The sequence below is a fragment of the Sciurus carolinensis genome, chromosome 8 (genome assembly GCF_902686445.1).
Source record: "Sciurus carolinensis chromosome 8, mSciCar1.2, whole genome shotgun sequence".
Lineage (NCBI taxonomy): Eukaryota > Metazoa > Chordata > Mammalia > Rodentia > Sciuridae > Sciurus > Sciurus carolinensis.
Window position 1 is genome coordinate 98,427,890 of NC_062220.1, and position 19,678 is coordinate 98,447,567.

At 32.8% G+C, this 19,678-nt stretch overlaps 1 protein-coding gene across 2 annotated transcripts in view; it reads left to right on the forward strand.

Annotated features, from left to right (window-relative positions):
• The window catches only part of Sugct (succinyl-CoA:glutarate-CoA transferase), a 752,240-nt gene that overhangs the window by 146,627 nt on the left and 585,935 nt on the right, over positions 1 to 19,678 (forward strand). For both annotated transcript variants that reach the window (XM_047562477.1, XM_047562478.1), the window contains exon 8: positions 8,530 to 8,673. In XM_047562477.1, coding sequence (XP_047418433.1) covers positions 8,530 to 8,673 — 144 coding nt within the window. The remainder of the gene's footprint in view (positions 1 to 8,529; positions 8,674 to 19,678) is intronic.

Genomic DNA, 19,678 nt, shown 5'->3' on the forward strand with positions numbered 1-19,678 from the left:
TGCTTTGTAGTATAGTTGAAGTTCTGGTATTGCAATACCCTCTGCTTTACTCTTCCTGCTAAGGATTGCTTTAGCTATTCGAGGTTTCTTATTCTTCCAGATGAATTTCATGATTGCTTGCTCTATTTCTATGATATACGTCATTGGCATTTTAATTGGAATTGCATTGAATCTGTATAGTACTTTTGGTATTATGGCCATTTTGACAATATTAATTCTGCCTATCCAAGAACATGGGAGATCTTTCCATCTTCTAAGGTTTTCTTGAATTTCTTTCTTTAGTGTTCTGTAGTTCTCATTGTAGAGGTCTTTCACATAATTTGTTAGGTTGATTCCCAAGTATTTTATTTTTTTCGAGGCTATTGTGAATGGGCTAGTTTTCCTAACTTCTCTGTCTGAGGATTCATCGCTTATGTATAAAAATGCATTAGATTTATGAGCATTGATCTTATATCCTGCTACTTTACTGAATTCACTTATGAGTTCTAAAAGTTTTCTGGTGGAATTTCCTGGTTCCTCTAAATATGTAATCATGTCATCAGCAAATAGGGATAGTTTGAGTTCTTCTTTTCCTATTCATATCCCTTTAATTTTTTTGGTCTGCCTAATTGCTCTGGCTAGAGTTTCAGGGACAATGTTGAATAGAAGGGGTAAAAGAGGGCATTCTGCCTTGCTCCAGGTTTTAGGGGGAATGCTTTCAGTTTTTTTCCATTTAGAATGATATTGGCCATGGGCTTAGTATAGATGGCCTTTACAATGTTAAGGAATGTTCCCACTATCCCTATTTTTTCTAGCATTTTTAGCATGAAGGGATGCTGTATTTTATCAAATGCTTTTTCTGCATCTATTGCAATAATCATGTGATTCTTGACTATAAGTCTGTTGATATAGTGAATTACATTTATTGATTTCTGAATGTTGAAACAACTTTGCATCCCTGGGATAAAACCCACTTGATTGTGGTGCACTATCTTTTTAATATATTTTTGTATGCAATTTGCTAAAATTTTGTTGAGAATTTTTCCATCAATGTTCATGAAGGATATTGGTCTGAAATTTTCTTTCCTTGATGTGTCTCTGTTTGGTTTAGGTATCAGGGTGATATTGGCTTCTTAGAATGAGTTTGGAAGGGTTCCCTCCTCTTCTGTTTTATGGAACACTTTGAGTATTGGAATGAACTCTTTTTAAAGGTTTTGTAGAACTTGACTGAGAACCCATCTGGTCTCGGACTTTTCTTTGTTGGTAGGCTTTTGATGACTTCTTCTATTTCATTACTTGAAATTGATCTATTTAAATTGTATATGTCCTTGTGGTTCAGTTTAGGTAATTCATATGTCTCTAGAAACCTGTTGATGTCTTCGAGTTTTCTATTTTGTTGGAGTATAGATTTTCAAAATAGTTTCTAATTACATTTTGTATTTCAATTGTGTCTGTTGTGTTATTTCCTTGTTCATTCTGAATTTTAGTAATTTGAGTTTTCTCTGTCCTTCTCTTTGTTAGTGTGGCTAAGGGTTTATCAATTTTGTTTATTTTTTTCAAAGAACGACTTTTTATTTTGTCAATTTTTTCAATTGTTTCTTTTGTTTCAATTTCATTAATTTTAGCTTTGATTTTAACTATTTCCTGTCTCTACTACTTTTGGTGTTGGTCTTTTCTTCTTTTTCTAGGACTTTGAGCTGTAGTGTTAGGTCGTTTATTTGTTGATTTTTTTCTTCTTTTATTGAATGCGCTCCATGAAATAAATTTTCTCTAAGTACTGCTTTCATAGTGTCTCAGAGATTTTGATATGATGTTGGATTTTGATATGAACTTTGTTCTTATTTACCTCTAAGAATTTTTTATTTCCTCTGACATACACAATTTAAACAGATCAATTTGGAGCAATGAAATAGAAGAAGCCATCAAAAGCCTACCAACCAAGAAAAATCCAGGACCTGATGAATTCTCAGCTGAGCTCTATAAGACCTTCAAAGAAGAACTCATTCCAACACTCCTCAAAATATTCCATGAAATAGAAGAGGAGGTAACCCTTCCAAACTCATTCTGTGAAGCTGATATCACCCTGATACCAAAACCAGACAAAGACACATCAAGGAAAGAAAACTCAAGACCAATATCCCTACTGTACATAGATGTAAAAATTCTTAACAAAATTTAGCAAATCACATACAAAAATGTATTTAAAAGATAGTGCAACATAATCAAGTGGGTTTCATCCCAGGGATGCAAGGTTGATTTAACATCCTGAAATTAATAAATGTAATTCACCACATCAACACACAGAAAGTTAAGAATCATATGATTATTTCAATAGATGAAGAAAAAGCATTTGATAAAATACATCACTCCTTCATGCTCAAAACACTAGAAAAAATAGTGATAGTGGGAACATACCTCAACATTGTAAAAGTTGTCTATGCTAAGCCCATGGTCAACATCATTCTAAATGGAGAAAAACTGAAAGCATTCCCTCTAAAAACTGGAAGAAGGTAGGGATGCCTTCTTTCACCACTTTTATTCAACACCATCCTTGAAACACTAGCCAGAGCAATTAGGCAGAAGAAAGAAATTAAAGGGATATGAATAGGAAAAGAAGAACTCAAGATATCACTATTTGCCGATGACATAATTCTATATTTAGAGGATCCAAAAAACTCCACCAGAAAACTTCTAGAACTAATAAATGAATTCAGCAAAGTAGCAGGATATAAAATCAACACTTGTAAATCTAATACTTTTTTTTTTTTTTTTTTTGGTGTTGGGGATTGTACCCAGGACCTTGTGCTTGTGAGGCAAGCACTGTACCAACTGCACTATATCCTCAGACCCTAATGCATTTTTATTCATAAGTGATGAATCCACTGAAAGAGAAATTAGGAAAACTACCCCATTCACAATAGCCTCGAAAAAAATAAAATACTTGGGAGTCAACCTAACAAATTATGTGAAATACCTTTACATTGAAAACCAAAGAACATGAAAGAAAGAAATTAAAGAAAACCTTAGAAGATGGAAAGATCTCCTTGGATAGGCAGAATTCATATTGTCGAAATAGCCGTACTACCAAAAGTGTTATACAGATTCAATGCAATTCCAATTAAAATGCCAATGACGTATATCATAGAAATAGAGCAAGCAATCATGAAATTCATCTAGAAGAATAAGAAACCCCGAATAGCTAAAGCAATCCTTAGCAGGAAGAGTGAAGCAGAGGGTATTGCAATACCAGAACTTCAACTATACTACAAAGCAGTAGTAACAAAAACAGCCTGGTATTGGTACCAAAATAGACAGGTAGATCAATGGTACAGAATAGAGGACATGGACACAAACCCAAATAAATACAACTTTCTCATACTAGACAAAGGTGCCAAAAACATGCAATGGAGAAAAGACAGCCTGTTCAACAAATGAATGGTGCTGGGAAAACTGGAAATCCATATGCAACAGAATGAAACTAAACCCTTATCTGTCACCCTGCACAAAACTCAACTCAAAATGGATCAAGGACCTTGGAATCAGACCATAGACCCTGTATCTTATAGCAGAAAAAGTAGGTCCAAATCTTCAACATGTCAGCTTAGGATCAGACTTCCTTAACATGACTCCCATAGCACAAGAAATAAAAGCAAGAATCAATAAGTGGGATAGATTCAAACTAACAAGCTTTCCCTCAGCAAAGGAAACTATCAGCAATGTGAAGAGAGCCTACAGAGTGGGAAAAAATCTTTTCCACATTCACTTCAGATAGTGCACTAATCTCCAGAATTTATGAAGAATACAAATAACCCAATCAATAAATGGGTTAAGGAAATGAGCAGACACCTCACGAAAGAAGATCTATAAGCAATCAACAGATATATGAAAAGACGTTCAACATCTCTAGTAATAAGAGAAATGCAAATCAAAACCACCCTAAGATTCCATCTGCCCCAATTAGAATGACGATTATCAAGAATACTAGCAACAATAGATGTTGGCAAGGATGTGGAGAAAAAGACACACTGATGCATTGCTGGTGGGGTTGCAAATTAGTGCAGGCACTCTGGAAAGCAGTATGGAGATTCCTTAGAAAACTTGGAATGGAACCACCATTTTTCCCAGCTATCCCACTCATAGGCCTATATCCAAAGGACTTTAAAATCAGCATACTACAGAGATATAACCACAACAATGTTCATAGCTGCTCAATTCACAATAGCTAGATTGTGGAATCAACCTAGATACCCTTCAATAGATGAATGGATAAATTAGCTGTGGTATATATACACAATGGGTAATTACTCAGCCTTAAAGAAGTATAAAATTATGGCATTTGCAAGTAAATGGATGGAGCTGGAGAATATTATGCTAAGTGAAATATGCCAATCTCCCCAAACCAAAGGCTGAATGATTTCTCTGACAAGTGGATGGTGATAGCAAAAATGGAGGAAGGATGGATTGTGTAGAGGAAAATGAGGGGTGTGGAGGGGGTGGGGGAAGGAAGGATAATAGAATGAGACAAACATCATTACCCTATGTACATGTATAATTACATGTGTCTCTACTTTGTGTACAGTCAGAGAAATGAAAGTTGTACCCCATTTGTGCACAATGAATCAAAATTAAAAAAAGAATATTAAATCTTCTGATTCATGAACATAATATGTCTTTCTATTTATTTAGGTTTTTAATTTCTTTTAACAATGTTTTATAGTTTTCAGAATATACATTTGCACTTTTTTTGTTAAATTTACTTCTATGTATTTTATTCTTTTTGATGTTATTTGTAAAGAATTAGTATTAATTATTTAAATGTTTAAATGTTTAAATGTTTAGTATTAATTATTTAAATGTTTGGTAATGGTGGTGGTGGGGAAGCCAGGGTTTTTTGTTTGTGTTGAAAGTTTTTTGTTTACTAATTTAATCTTTCTAATAGATGTGCATTCAGTTTTTCTGTATATTCTTTAATCAATTCTTGTAGTTTATGTCTTTCTAGGAATTTGTCCTTTCATCTAGTTATCTGACTTTGTAACTATTTTATTTATTTCACTTTTGGTTTGTCTATTCTGTGTAGAATACGGTAGATTTTCATGTATTGTTTTGTAATCTTGCTTAACTCCTTTATTAATTCAGAGAGGTTTTTAGTGGATTCTTTAAGATTTATTAGACACAGGATGATCACTGCAAACAGAGATGGTTTTACTTCCTATTTGCAGTCTTCATTCCTTTATTTATTTTTCTTCTTTACACTGGCTAAAACCTCTAGTATAAAGTTGAGTCATAATGGTAAGAGTGGGTATACTTGTCTTCTTCCTGATCTTAGGGAAAAGCATTCAGTCCTTCACCTTTAAGAATGGTATTAGTTGCATTTTTTAAAATAGATGCCCTTTATGAGATTGAATAAGTTCATTTCTATTCCTAGTCTGTTGAGTGTTTTATTATGAAAAATGTTGAGCTTTAATAAATGCTTGTTCTGCATCCGTTGAGATGATCGTGTTGCAATACAATGTTAGCCTCGCAAAATGAGTTGAAAAGTGTTTTCTTTTCCCTAGTTTTTGGAAGACTTTGTAAAGAATTAGTATTAATTATTTAAATGTTTGGTAATGGTGGTGGTGGGGAAGCCAGGGTTTTTTGTTTGTGTTGAAAGTTTTTTGTTTACTAATTTAATCTTTCTAATAGATGTGCATTCGGTTTTTCTGTATATTCTTTAATCAATTCTTGTAGTTTATGTCTTTCGAGGAATTTGTCCTTTCATCTAGTTATCTGACTTTTTAACATCCAATTGTTCAACAATCCCCATGTAATTCTTTTTATTTCTGAAAGGTCATTTATGATGTTCTTTTATTCCTGATTTTAGTTAATTGAAGCCTCTCTTTATTTCCCCCCTTGGAAAATTCAGCTAGATGTTTGTCAATTTTGTTGGTATTTTCAAAGAATCAACTTTAAACATTTTTCTGTTGGTTTTCTATTCTTTATTTCATGATATCTTGCTGTGATCTGTATTATTTCCTCCTTTTTTCTTGCTTTGGGTAGAGTTTGTTGTTCCCTTTCTACACTCTAAAGGTGGAAGACTAGGTTATTGATCTTAGATCTTGCTTCTTTAGTAAAGCAGAAAAATTTCCCTCACACACTGCTTTAGTTGCTTTCCATTCATCTAAAAATGTTTTCTAATTTCCTATGTGATTTCCTCTGTTACTCATTGATATTTGGGAACATGTTTTTTACTGTTGACATATTTTTGAGTCCCAAATATGCTTCTGTTAGTTTAATTTCATCCTGTTGTGATTTGGGAGTACATTTTATATGAATTCACCTCTTTAAAATTTATTTTAGCTTTTTTAATGTTGTAGGATATGGTCTTTCTTAGAGAATGTTCTATGTGTACTTGAGAAGAATGTTCATTTGTTGTTCTTAGCTGTGTTAGATATTGTTGGTTTATATTGTCAATCTCATTTTTAATTTATGTCCTATTAAGTTGTTTCATCCACTATTAAAATTTGCTCATTTCACTTTACTATTATTTATTCTCGAATTGTCTATTTCTACCTTCAAAACTATTGCTTTGGCAGTTCTGTTGTTAGGTGCATATATAATTATAATCTTTACATCTTCCCAATATCTTGTCTCTTTTCTCATTATGAAATATCCCTCTTTTTCTCTAGTAACATTTTTGTTTTGTTTTAAAGTATATTTTATCTGATATGAATGTAACTACTCCAGTATTCTTATGGTTGCTGTTTTCATGATATATCTTTTTCCATGATTTTACTTTAATATATTTGTATTTCTGAATCTAGAATGTGTTAGCAGGTCTCTTTCAATTAGTTTTGAATGATCATTTGGTCATTTTTACCAGTGACAGTGTTTTCTCTAATATGGGGGTAAAACATTATTCCATTTTCATGATTTATATAATTAGTATTATTGTTTTTTTAAAGTTCATATATCTCATGTTGTTATCCTGGATAATGTAGTTATATTATTCAGATATAGTTCCCTGTTTTACAAAATTAAAATATAACTTAAAGGATTTATTATCTTAATTTTTCCTATTTATCTGAGAATTAAAAAGGTTAAAATATACTCATTTTATAGCAAGAAACCACATATCTATAAACTTAAATTTGAACTTGTCTCTCACTTGTGATGCATTAGATAGTCTTAACTTCCAACAACAAAATTGAAGTTTGCTGATTCAAGCCATTTACATCACAAGTTTCGACAATAGTAATAGAAGGCTGCTAGATACTCCCCATTCTCATGGCCATATATTACTTGAAATTATGTTGAAAAGCAATGGAAAAATTTTTAGCCACTTTATTGTCTCAATTATTTGCTTTTAACATTATTTGTTATTCTTGTAAGATGATTAACATTGTATACACGTGGGTTGCAGGAAAGGATAGTTTCTGAAAATGACTCAATAGCAGGTGGAATTAATGAATAAAGATATTTATGAATGAATGTGTCAACTGGATGAAGTATGAAATATGAATTCTTAAGATATATTTTGCAAAGAAAGGCTTAGCAAAATTCAAAGAAGTCAAAGTAGAAACTGTCTGATATAACAATGACTGATAACGTGGATAATTTCGATACGTGGCTTGTATAGAGGACTAACTGTGTGTCATGCACAGTTCTAACATCTTTTCATATGAGCCAAGGATTGGATCATTACATTAGACTACATGAATTAGAGATGCTAATAAGATAGACTTTTATTTATAATTTCAAGGACACATACAATTAAGAGGCACAGGTAAAGCAGAGAGTCCTGGATATTGAGAGAGGCCACCAGATTCTTTCTTATCACAATAGAAAATTCTCAAACCCTGAGCAGAAGGTAAAGTCCTTAAAAATTTAAACAGGTTATCTCCTGCAGAAAGCAGCATTATAGGCCATGAAATATCTTTATTTTTTACCCAGATAGTTGCCTAGCTCATGCCCTGTGCCTCATGCCCCATGTCCTATAAATCTATAGATTCTAGGTTTGTCATAGTAATCCTAAACCAGAGGTATCTTGATAAAAGCCTTTAATTGAGAAGCATTCTTTTTTTTTTTTTTTTTTTAAGCAAATGCTGTTAAACTATTTGCCAGTTATTAACTTGATAGTAAGAAAATTAGATCAGGCTCTCTACTTACTGAGACAGCTTTGTACCTAACAGACAATATTGCTTTATTCCTTTCTCCCCAACAATAAACTTATTTAAATTTAAATTCAATAATTTATTTATTTTTTTAGAAAAAAAAGGGCAAATATATTAAACAAGGAACTTCTGATGTGTTTTAAAAATCTTTTATTTCATTTGGCTTGGTGTAGTTTGGTTATTGGGCTGAGGAAAGAAATATAGGGCTTAATATACAATAAAATAAATATATTCCCATCAGCAGATACCCTCAATAGTAACTTGTTTGATTTATTTGTGTGCGTGTCTGCATACTTCATATATAGTTACTTCCTTTATTTAACTGTAGAATATTTGATGAATAATATAATGGTTTTAATTTTTAATTTTCTCTGTTTTTCTCAACCCAACTTCAAATCAGGATGGAGATCCAGTTCGCCCAGGAGTGGCCATGACTGATCTTGCCACTGGCCTGTATGCATATGGAGCCATTATGGCTGGACTGATACAAAGATGTAAAACTGGAAAAGGACTGTTCATTGATTGTAACCTACTGTCATCTCAGGTACCAATTCAAATAACATTTTAGGTAATAGTTTAGAAACATATCTGAGTTACCTTTTCATATTAAATCCTGTGGTCACATGTACAAAAAAACCCAACTAAAACCAAAAAAGCAAAATAACAGATAAAAAAAGCAACAGAAAATCATAACAAAAATTGTTCTGTTTTGATGCTTTTCTTTTCATATTAAAATAAATGAACCATGAAGATTTTGTTGTAATATGGATGTTGTTAAGGTAGAATTTGAGACTTCTTACTAGAATATTCTATTACTATTAGAGCCAAGAGTATAGTTTCTCCTATTTTATTGTCATGTGAACTCTGTAACTTCATTTGATCACAGCCTCTTCACCTTTTGTGTGCCATGGATCCCTTTGGTAGTCTGGTGAAATTTGTGACCTAACCTTGAAATCATATTTTAAAATTAATGACATGAGATACTTAAGGTTACAAAGGAAGCAAATGTATTTCAATGTAAAATAATTTTTGTATTATAATAACATGATTGGAGGGGCACTGGGGATTGAACTCAGGGGCACTTGGCCACTGAGCCACATCCCCATCCCTATTTTGTATTTTATTTAGAGACAGAGTCTTTCTGAGTTGTTTAGCACCTTGCTTTTGCTGAGGCTAGCTTTGAACTCATGATCCTCCTGCCTCAGCCTCCCGAGCTTCTGGGATTATAGGCATGTGCTGCTGCTCTAGGCATAACGTGATTTTTACTAACATGTTACACTTCAAGATATAGAAATGGATTTAATACCATTACAATTTTGAGATATGGTTGAGCATAAATTATATTTCAAAAAATCTGTAATAATTAATATGATATGCAAGTATGTATATTTATTGGTGATAAAGTGATAGGTAGTGCTAATATTCTGGTGATTTTGTTATCTATATGCATAATTGAAGAAACTGCTAAATTTTTATTAGAGATTTATGAAAATAAAGATATAATTTTCCCATTAAAGTTAATTAACTCCCAGAATTCTGTCAGATTAATACCCCTAGTTTAGATAGGTATGGGTTATGTTGCACTAAATACTAAACTGTTGGAATGAAAGGGTTAACTCACTGTCAACATGACATTTTGCCTTCTTTTTTACTGGATCAGACCCAGATGCTATACCATATGTGGAAGTTGATTCTGAATAGATAATTTTTCAAGGATAGAAAAAAGAAAATATCTAATTTGTGCAAGGAGACATTTTACTGTGGGAAAAATTACTTTCTAGACATAGAGACCTCAGTTGGGAATTTCAGATTTAAATGGCATACATGGGAAAATAGTAAACTTGGAACACTGCTTTGGAGATTTTTTTCTCTTAGGCAAAATTAAGGAGGTGTATAGAAATAAGAAACATCAATATGGTTGAAGGTGAAATACTATGTATGGGTTTTTAACAGCAGCTTTGAGTTACATTCAGAATTTTAATGGTTTTATAAAAGGATTAAAGTATTCTCTTCAAATGAGTAGTTTTGCTCTTTTACAGAGAACCACAGATGCTAGTTATGGGAAGGAGCTGAAAAATCTTTTCTTCCCTTTCCTAATTTTAGAGTGTAAGGAACCTCAAGTAGGTTAAATTATTACATAAATATTGCACACCTAATAAGTACGGAAACCGTGGTGTGTGACCTGTGCAGTCATAGAGGGTTCTGGGCTTAGTTTAAATGTCTTGCTCTCACTGTCTTGAAATTCATAGTAATTTTTGAACAAGAGACCTATATTTTAAATTTTGCACAGGTCTCCTAAATTATGTAGCAGGTCTTGGAATTGGGACTCTACTTAAGTCTTCTGATCTCTATGTAAGACTACTTTATACTTCAATTATTAATTAATTAGCTTGGAAAAAAAATTCTATCATCAGGCTTAAATGTCTTCTAACATCTAACTAGAAATTCACCATGTGGAGTGTTTTCCTGTGGGGGACATTTAGAGGAGGATGGAATCACCTCTAGAGCTGCTTCAAAGTGAGTGCATACATACACACACACACACACACACACACACACACATTTTTTAGTCATTTTTGGTGTGCGTGTGTGTGTTTGTTTGGATGTTTGTTGTTCATGTTGATCCTTGAGACTCTAAGTTTCATGAGCATAGGGACAGTGTTTGTTTTTATTTTCCATGATATCCTCAATGTCTTGCCCGGTGTTAGCAAACACTAACTTTTCATAACAGAAAAATCTTAAACTTTACTTTGTCTTTCAATTTAAGATAACATTCTATATCCAAAAAGAAAAAAACCAAACCATGAAATGATTAAAATTTGCTTTATGTAAATGAGAAGTGCTATTTCTAGATAGTTTTCAAAGTAGCATAATAGGGAACTTCTCTTCTTTTTTGAGTGTGTGTATGTATGTGATATACATATATATATTATATATATATATAATATATATATATGCTCATCTGCATTAAACACAACATTTGTACTTAATTTCAGCTGCCTGGAAAGTAAGTACAATTTTATGCCGTGGTAAAAAACATACCTCTCTACTTGTTTTGATTGCATTACATAGGATAAACTGTGAATTATCTGTCAGCTGCTAAAAATGAATTCTGTAGGTCTCTTAAAAGTGATCTAGTGTGCAATATACAAATTATACTTGATTTGACTAGTAGCTAATTATTAACTCAGAGATAATTGCCTCAACCACAACAAAACAATTTCAAGTAGTTCATTGTGGAGACATGACAACTGCCGGGATGTGGTTTATAAAATTTTTGTAGTTTCAAGGGCATCAAAATTTTTGTAGTTTCAAGGGTATAAACTTTTAAACCTTGTCATAAAATTCTTTTGATTTTTTTAGTCTTAATATGATTTAAAGTTGTTCACTCAAGATTGTCTAATGTCAGAATCTAAACTGTGTTCTTAGATGATATTGGTAAACAACAAGGAAGTGGGTTGGGATGTGGTTCCAATTACTCTGTTGCTCTTATTCTTCTGTTGTGGCTCACAGAAATATCTTTTGGAAGTTTTAATATCCTTCCTGTACTTAATTGTAACCAGGCTCCCTTAATTACTTGCTGCAGTGAGTTAGTTTTTTAGCACCATAATTATTTTCATGTATAGAACATTTTGTCATTTTTGATGCCAGAGTCCTTTCCCCACATTTGTATATTGTTTGTACTAAATATATCTGAATGTATTACTCATTATTTTAGCATATTTTGGTCAATAAACTTTTGAATCTCAAACAAGTGTAGTTTTTCACTTGAATTTTATAAATTGATCTTTTTGTGTCTTCAGATAACCTACATTTCAGTTTTCCATTTTACTCTTTTTCAAAAGCAGTTTTATTCAGGTATATATCATATAAAATTCACCCTATACTGCTCTTTAGTAAATTGAGTGAGTTATGCAACCATTAGTATAAATTGGGGTTGAAAATGAATACTCATACAATCACCTCTGTTCTGGGCTTAACCATGAGGCTGAAGTGGACCAGTGTTGAATAGGAAGAAATCTAGGGCTGGAACAGACTCAGTAGAATTCAGGGTCCATTTTGACTTCTGTGAATCCTAGGAACTTTTGTGTTGGTTGGTTCTTTCATCTATAAAAATACTTAAAAAATATGTTCTATAACAGCATTGGTATAAGGATAAATATAATACATTATTATGTGTTTATTATTATTATTATATTCATTTTTATTCTGATTTTAAAAGAAAATTAAGACATTTTGTATACTGCTAAAGCATTGTGGGTATTGGGCATTGTGCCTAATCATGAAGTCAGTTTGAAGAATTATGTTGAGAATGATCCATAAATTGGCTAAATATGTGGAGAGAGAAAATTATGTATTCAGGAAAGAATTGGAGACTGAAAGCTGAGATTATGCTGAAGCAGGGCAGAGAATGGAAGAGTAGAGAGGCATATAGTCTATGACCAAAGAAACTGAGACAATGAGTAGGGAAAGAGAGAGCTCAAGAAATCAGGAAACAGTAGTTTTGCATTTGGATTTCCCTGTTTTGAGAAGTCTATTGAATTCCTGTATTAAAGGCCTTTATCAGCCTAAAAATACTTAGTTTTTTGTGGTCAATTTTTAATCCTAGTGCAGCTTTTGTTCTTTAATCAGTGTTTTCCCTAAGACCTGTCATTACTCTATTGACTTAAACTCAGGGAATACAAATGGATATCAACATTTATCTGCAGTGCCACATGAATTTGAGGATTTTTTTCACTTCTATGAAAAATGTCTAGAATTTCAATAGGGATAACACTGAATCTGTAGATTGCTTATTACTTTAACAATGAATATTCTATTAATACATGAATATAGCATATCTTCTCATTTTTTTGTCTTTTTACATTTCTTTCATCCATGTTTTATAGTTTTCAGTGTATAGATCTTTTATCTCTTTAGTTAAATTTCATTTTCTTTCTTTCCTTTTCTTTAGTTGTGCTGGGGATTGAACCCAGCACCTTATGCATGTGAGGCAAGCACTCTACCATCTGAGCTATGTCCTAGCCCTTGTTTTGTTCTTGATGTTATTGTAAAAGAGCTTATGTTTATGATATTTTTTGGATACTTGGTTGTCAGTGTATAAAATGATACTTGTTTTTATATGTTGATTTTGTATCCTGCAATTGTACTGAATATGCTTATTAGTTCTAATAATTGTTTGGTGGAGTCTTTAGGGTTTTCTGTATATAAAATCTTGTCATCTGTAAACAAAGACGATTTTACTTCTTCCTTTCCAATTTGGATACATTTTATTTCTTTGTTTTGTTTAACTGTTCTGTCTGTGACTTCCAGTATCATATTAAACAGGAGCATTCTTGTCTTGTTCCTGATCTTACAGGAAAAACTTACACCTTTTCACTTATGCTCTCTGTTTGTATGCTTGTGATATATGACCTTTATTGCATTGAAGCATATTTCTTCCACACCTAATTTGTAGAGTTTTCTTATCATGAGAGGATATTGAATTTTGTCAGTGCTTCATATGCATCAATATAGGTGATTATATTTTTTATCCTTCATTCTGTTAATGTAACCAAAACAGTTTTGAATGGAAAAGAACAAAGCTGGCCCATCACACTTCCTGATTTCAGAATATGCTGCAAAGTTATTGTAATCAAAACAGCGTAGTACTGGCATAAACAAAAAGACAAGAGACCAAAAGAATAGCATAGGAAGCACAAAAATAAATCCACATATTTATGGTTAATTGATCTTCCACAAAGATACCAAGAAAACACGGTGGAGAAAGGTCAGTTTTTTACAATAAATGGTGTTGGTAAAACTGGATATCCATATTCAGAACAATGAAATTGGACACTTATCTGACACCATATGCAAAGATGAACTCAAAGTGGATTAAAGACTTAAACACAAGACCAAAACCTGTCAAAACCTTCTAGAATAAAATATAGGGGGAAAGCTTCTTGACATTTTTCCTGGTAATGAATTTCTGGAGATGATCCCCAAAAGCACAGGCAATCAAAGCAAAAATAAACAAATGAGACTGCATCAAAATAAAAAACTTTGGCACAGAAAAAAAAAACAACAAAAACAAAACCTATGGAATGGGAGATGTTTGCAAACCATACGGTTAATAAGGGGTTAATGTCCAAATTATAAAAAGAACTCAAATAATTCAATATCAAAAAAAAAAAAGGCCAACAGGCATGAAAAATTGCTCAACATAATTAATCATCAGGGAAATGCAAATCAAAATCACAATGAAATATCACCTCATACCTGGTGAAATGGCAATTACAAAAACAAAGTGGAGAAAAGAACTCTTGCACACTGTTGCTGGGAATGTAAATTAATACAACTATTATGGAAAACATCATTCTTCCTCAAAAAAATTAAAAATAGAGCTATCATATAGTAACTAGCAATCCCCACTCCTCGGTATACACCCAAAGGAAATGACATCAATATATTGAAGAGATATCTGAACTCCCATGTTCACTGCAGCATTATTCATGATAGCTCAGATGTGGAAGCAACCTAAGTGTCCCTCAGTGGAAGACTAGGTAAAGAAATGTGGTATACATACACCATAGAATACCATTCAGCCTTAAAAAGGAAGGAACTCCTGGCATTTGTGACATGTCACAAATAGACATCATGCTAAGTTAAATGAGAGCACTATGTTAAGTGAGATAAACCAGGCACAGAAAAATAAATACTGCGTAATCTCCACTTATATGTGGAATCTAAAAATGTTGAACTCAAAAGTAGCAGAATGATGTTTACCAGGAGCTGGGGTTGGGGGTTGGGTATGGGGAAGTGTTGGTCAAAAGACACAAAACTTCAATTAGAAGGGATACATTCAAGAGACCTGTTGTACAAAATAGTGACTATCCTAATAATTATGTATTGTTTTCTTGAAAGTTACTAAGACTATATTTTAAGTATTCTCACCTTAAAAATGATAAGTACAAGAAGTGATAGATGTGTTACCTAGCTTGATTTAATAATTTCATAGTATATGCACATTAAAACATCTCACTGTACTCACTGTATACCATGAATATATATGATTTTGTTTGTCAATTTTAAAAACAAAAATCATTAATAAAAACAAAATAAAATTTTAAAAAATTATAAGATATTCCTAAGATAAGGAAGGCAAAGGCATACCAAAGGATGAGCAGTCTAAAAAAAAAAAAAAACAATTTGATGACTTACAAAGACAGCTACAGCAAATTTTAGATGATCTGTTATTTTCTGTTTTTATTTTATACTATTGGGGATTAATTGCAAGTTGACTTCAATTTAGAACATGTCTTTCTGTCTGTTTAAAGAAGACTCAGTGAAAGGCAAGTGTATTAGAAAGATGACTTGCTTTTGTAAAACTGAAGTCATAAATAACATTCATTGGCATTGTATATTTTTATATGACATGAGCTACAAATTAAGGACATCAAAGCTTTAAACTTGCAGTAAGTGACAATTACTAGAAGAATATCCCAATAGACAAAAGAGTACAATGGAAAGATAAATTATATGGTGATCTAATTTAATTTTATTATTAGATAATTTAACCTTATTATTAGATAATTTCAGATGTTCTGGAAAAAAACCCCACCATTAAGATTGTGATATAAAAGCAACTGAAAGAGAAAGATTTATTTGTGTTGACATGTATTTCCTGAAATTAGATCTTGTCCTTGCAGACTGTTGTAGAAAATGGTTCATTGACTATTTGTAAAGGATTTAACAGCATTAGAATCACCTATATTCTCGACACTACTAAAATTAGTACTACCTTTTTTTTTTTTTTTTTCCTGCAGGTTAATCTACTCCGGTCTTTATCTTTGTGCTTTCTGGGGTCAGGAACTCTTACATAGAATACGATTATGTCCTCTGGTGTTGGCTAGTTAATGATTCTTTATCTACCATAAGTTATTGATCAACTAATTGTTTTTGGGTCATATCTATTTGGCTCTGACTATTATGCATTTCATTGTAGCTAATGATTGAGTAACCTGCTAACATCTAGCATGGTGGCTAAGATTTAAGGCTAGGAAAATACTTCAGTTCTTTACAAAAAAGAGTATGAGGTGTAATTGTAAGTGATTTTTAAATGTTTGTAATTATATTACCTATGTCTAAGATCTTTTTTTTTTTTTTTTACGTTTACATAGGGTAATGATGTTTATTATATTTTTCCCCTCCCCCCCACCCCTCCCACCCCTCCCACCCCTCCCACCCCTCTTTTCCCTCTACACAGTCCTTCTTTCCTTCATTCTTACTGCTCTCCTTAGCCTAACTCTAAACCTAACCCTAAACCTAATGCTAGCCCGTCCCACCCCCCATTATATGTCCTCATCCGCTTATCAGCGAGATCATTCGTCCTTTAGTTTTTTGAGATTGGCTTATCTCACTTAGCATGATATTCTCCAATTTCGACCATTTGCCTACAAATGCCATAATTTTATCATTCTTCATTGTGGAGTAATATTCCATTGTATAAATATGCCACAGTTTCTTTATCCATTCATCAACTGAAGGGCATCTAGGTTGGTTCCACAATCTGGCTATGGTGAATTGAGCAGCAATGAACATTGATGTGGCTGTATCTCTGTAGTATGCTGATTTTAAGTCCTTTGGGTATAGGCCAAGGAGTGGGATAGCTGGGTCAAATGGTGTTTCCATTCCAAGCTTTCTGAGGAATCTCCACACTGCTTTCCAGAGTGGCTGCACTAATTTGCAACCCCACCAGCAATGTATGAGTGTTCCTTTTTCACCACATCCTCGCCAACACCTATTGTTGCTTGTATTCTTGATAATCGCCATTCTAATTGGGGTGAGATGAAATCTTAGGGTAGTTTTGATTTGCATTTCCCTTATTACTAGGGATGTTGAACATTTTTTCATATATCTGGTGATTACTTGTACATCTTCTTCTGTGAAGTGTCTGTTCATTTCCTTAGCCCATTTGTTGATTGGATTATTTGTATTCTTGGTGTAGAGTTTTTTGAGTTCTTTATAGATTCTGGAAATTAGTGCTCTATCTGAAGTATGAGTGGCAAAGATTTTCTCCCACTCTGTAGGCTCTCTCTTCACATTTCTGATAGTTTCCTTTGCTGAGAGAAAGCTTTTTAGTTTGAATCTATCCCAGTTGTTGATTCTTGCTTTTATTTCTTGTGCTATGGGAGTCCTGTTAAGGAAATCTGATCCTGAGCCAACAAGTTGAAGATTTGGACCTACTTTTTCTTCTATAAGATGCAGGGTCTCTGGTCTGATTCCGAGGTCCTTGATCCATTTTGAGTTGAGTTTTGTGTAGGGTGAGAGATAGGGGTTTAGTTTCATTCTATTGCATATAGTTTTCCAGTTTTCCCAGCACCATTTGTTGAAGAGGCTATCTTTTCTCCATTGCATATTGTTGGAACCTTTGTCTAGTATGAGAAAATTGTATTTATTTGGGTTTGTGTCCATGTCCTCTATTCTGTACCATTGATCTACCTGTCTATTTTGGTACCAATACCATGCCGTTTTTGTTACTATTGCTTTGTAGTAGAGTTGAAGATCTGGTATTGCAATAATTAGCTGGAATGTTTAACACTCTGGATGTTAAGTTCTTAGGCACATGACTGTAATTCTTTTTATTACTGGAAAGTCAGTAGAGATGTTCCCACTCTCACTCCTCATTTTAGTAACTTGAATATTCTCTCTTTTCTTCCCCTTAGTGGATTTAAATAAAAGTTTGTTAATTTTTAAGATTCTTTTCAATGTTTTTATTAATTTTCTTTATTAGTTTTCTATATTTTATTTCATTTATTTCTACTCTTATCTTTATTATTTTCTTCCTTTTGCTCATTTTGGGTTTAGTTTACTCTCCTTTTTCCCAGTGTTTTAAGGTAGAGTGTTAGGCTATTCATTTGAAACTTTAAAAAGTAGGCATTTTCAGGTATAAATTTTCCTCTAAGAACTAGTCATTTCAAAGTATTTTCTAATTTCCCTTGTGATTTTTCTCTTTGATCCAGTTGTTTTTAAGAAATACATTATTTAATTTTTAGCTGTTTATGAGTTTCCCAAGTATCCTTCTATTATTTATTTATTACTTCATTCCAGTATATTTAGAGAATATTCTCTGTGTAAATTCTGTCTTTTAATATCCTAGGGTTTGTTTTCTGGTACTAATGGTCTGTCCTAGAGGTTATTCCAGGTATACTTGAGAAGAATGTATTTTTCTGTTGTTGGGTAGAGTGTAATGAATATGTTTATTAGATCTAGTTGGTTCATATGGTTAAATTGTGTTTAACAATTTGAAGAACTGTCAAATTATTTTCCAAAATGACTGTACTTATAAATCACAATTTATGAGGTTTCCAATTTCTCCATATACTTGCCAACATTTGCTATTCTCTGTCTTCACTTTAGCTATTATAGTTGGTGTGAGATGTTCAGATTTCCTCTCTGTTATAGGGTCTACATGTTTGTGTCCTGATTTCCTCTTCTTATAGGGGCTCCAATCACTAAACAAATTTCTTAAAGATCTTATCTCTAAGTATGATTGCGTTCTGAGGTATAAGGTTAGGACTTAAACCTATTAATTTAGTTGAAAACATCACAGAATTCAGTTCATAAAATATGGGCTAAGGAAATGAACAGACACTTCACAGAAGAAGATCTAAAAGCAATCAATAGATATCTGAAAAAATGTTCAACATCTCTAGTAATAAGAGAAATGCAAATCAAAACTTCCCTAAGATTCCATCTCACCCCAATTAGAATTGCAATTATCAAGAATACAAGCAACAATAGGTGTTGGCGAGAATGTGGAGAAAAAGGTACACTTATATATTGCACTTATATATTGCAAATTAGTACAGCCACTCTGAAAGCAGCGTGGAAATTCCTTAGAAAACTTGGAATGGAACCACCATTTGAAGCAGCTATCCCACTCCTTGGCCCATACCCAAAGGACTTAAAATCAGCATACTACAGAGATACAGCCACATCAATGTTCATTGCTGCTCAATTCACAATAGCCAGATTGTGGAACCAATCTAGATGTCCTTCAATTGATGAATGGATAAAGAAACTGTGGTATATATATATACAATGGAATACTACTCAGCCATAAAGAATGATAAAATTATGGCATTTGCAGGCAAATGGATGAAGTTGGAGAATATCATGCTAAGTGAGATAAGCCAATCCCAAAATCCAAAGGACGAATGATCTCGCTGATAAGCGAATGACGATACATAAGGGTGGGAGGGAGGCAAGAATGGAGGAAGGAGGGACTTTATAGAGGGAAAGAGGGGTGAAGGGGTGGGGGGAAGGAAAAATAACAGAATGAATCAAACATCATTACCCTATTAAATGTTGATTACACAAATGGTACTCCTCTACTTCATGTGCAGAGAAACAAGTTGTACCCCATTTGTTTGCAATTAAAAAAATGGTATCTCCTTTTTCATTTTTTTAAAAAAATTTAGCTTCTTTGTGTTCTTTTACCTAAAATACATCTCTTTTCAATTGAACATAGGTGAATATTTTTTAAAAAGCAAGCTGCCAGTTCT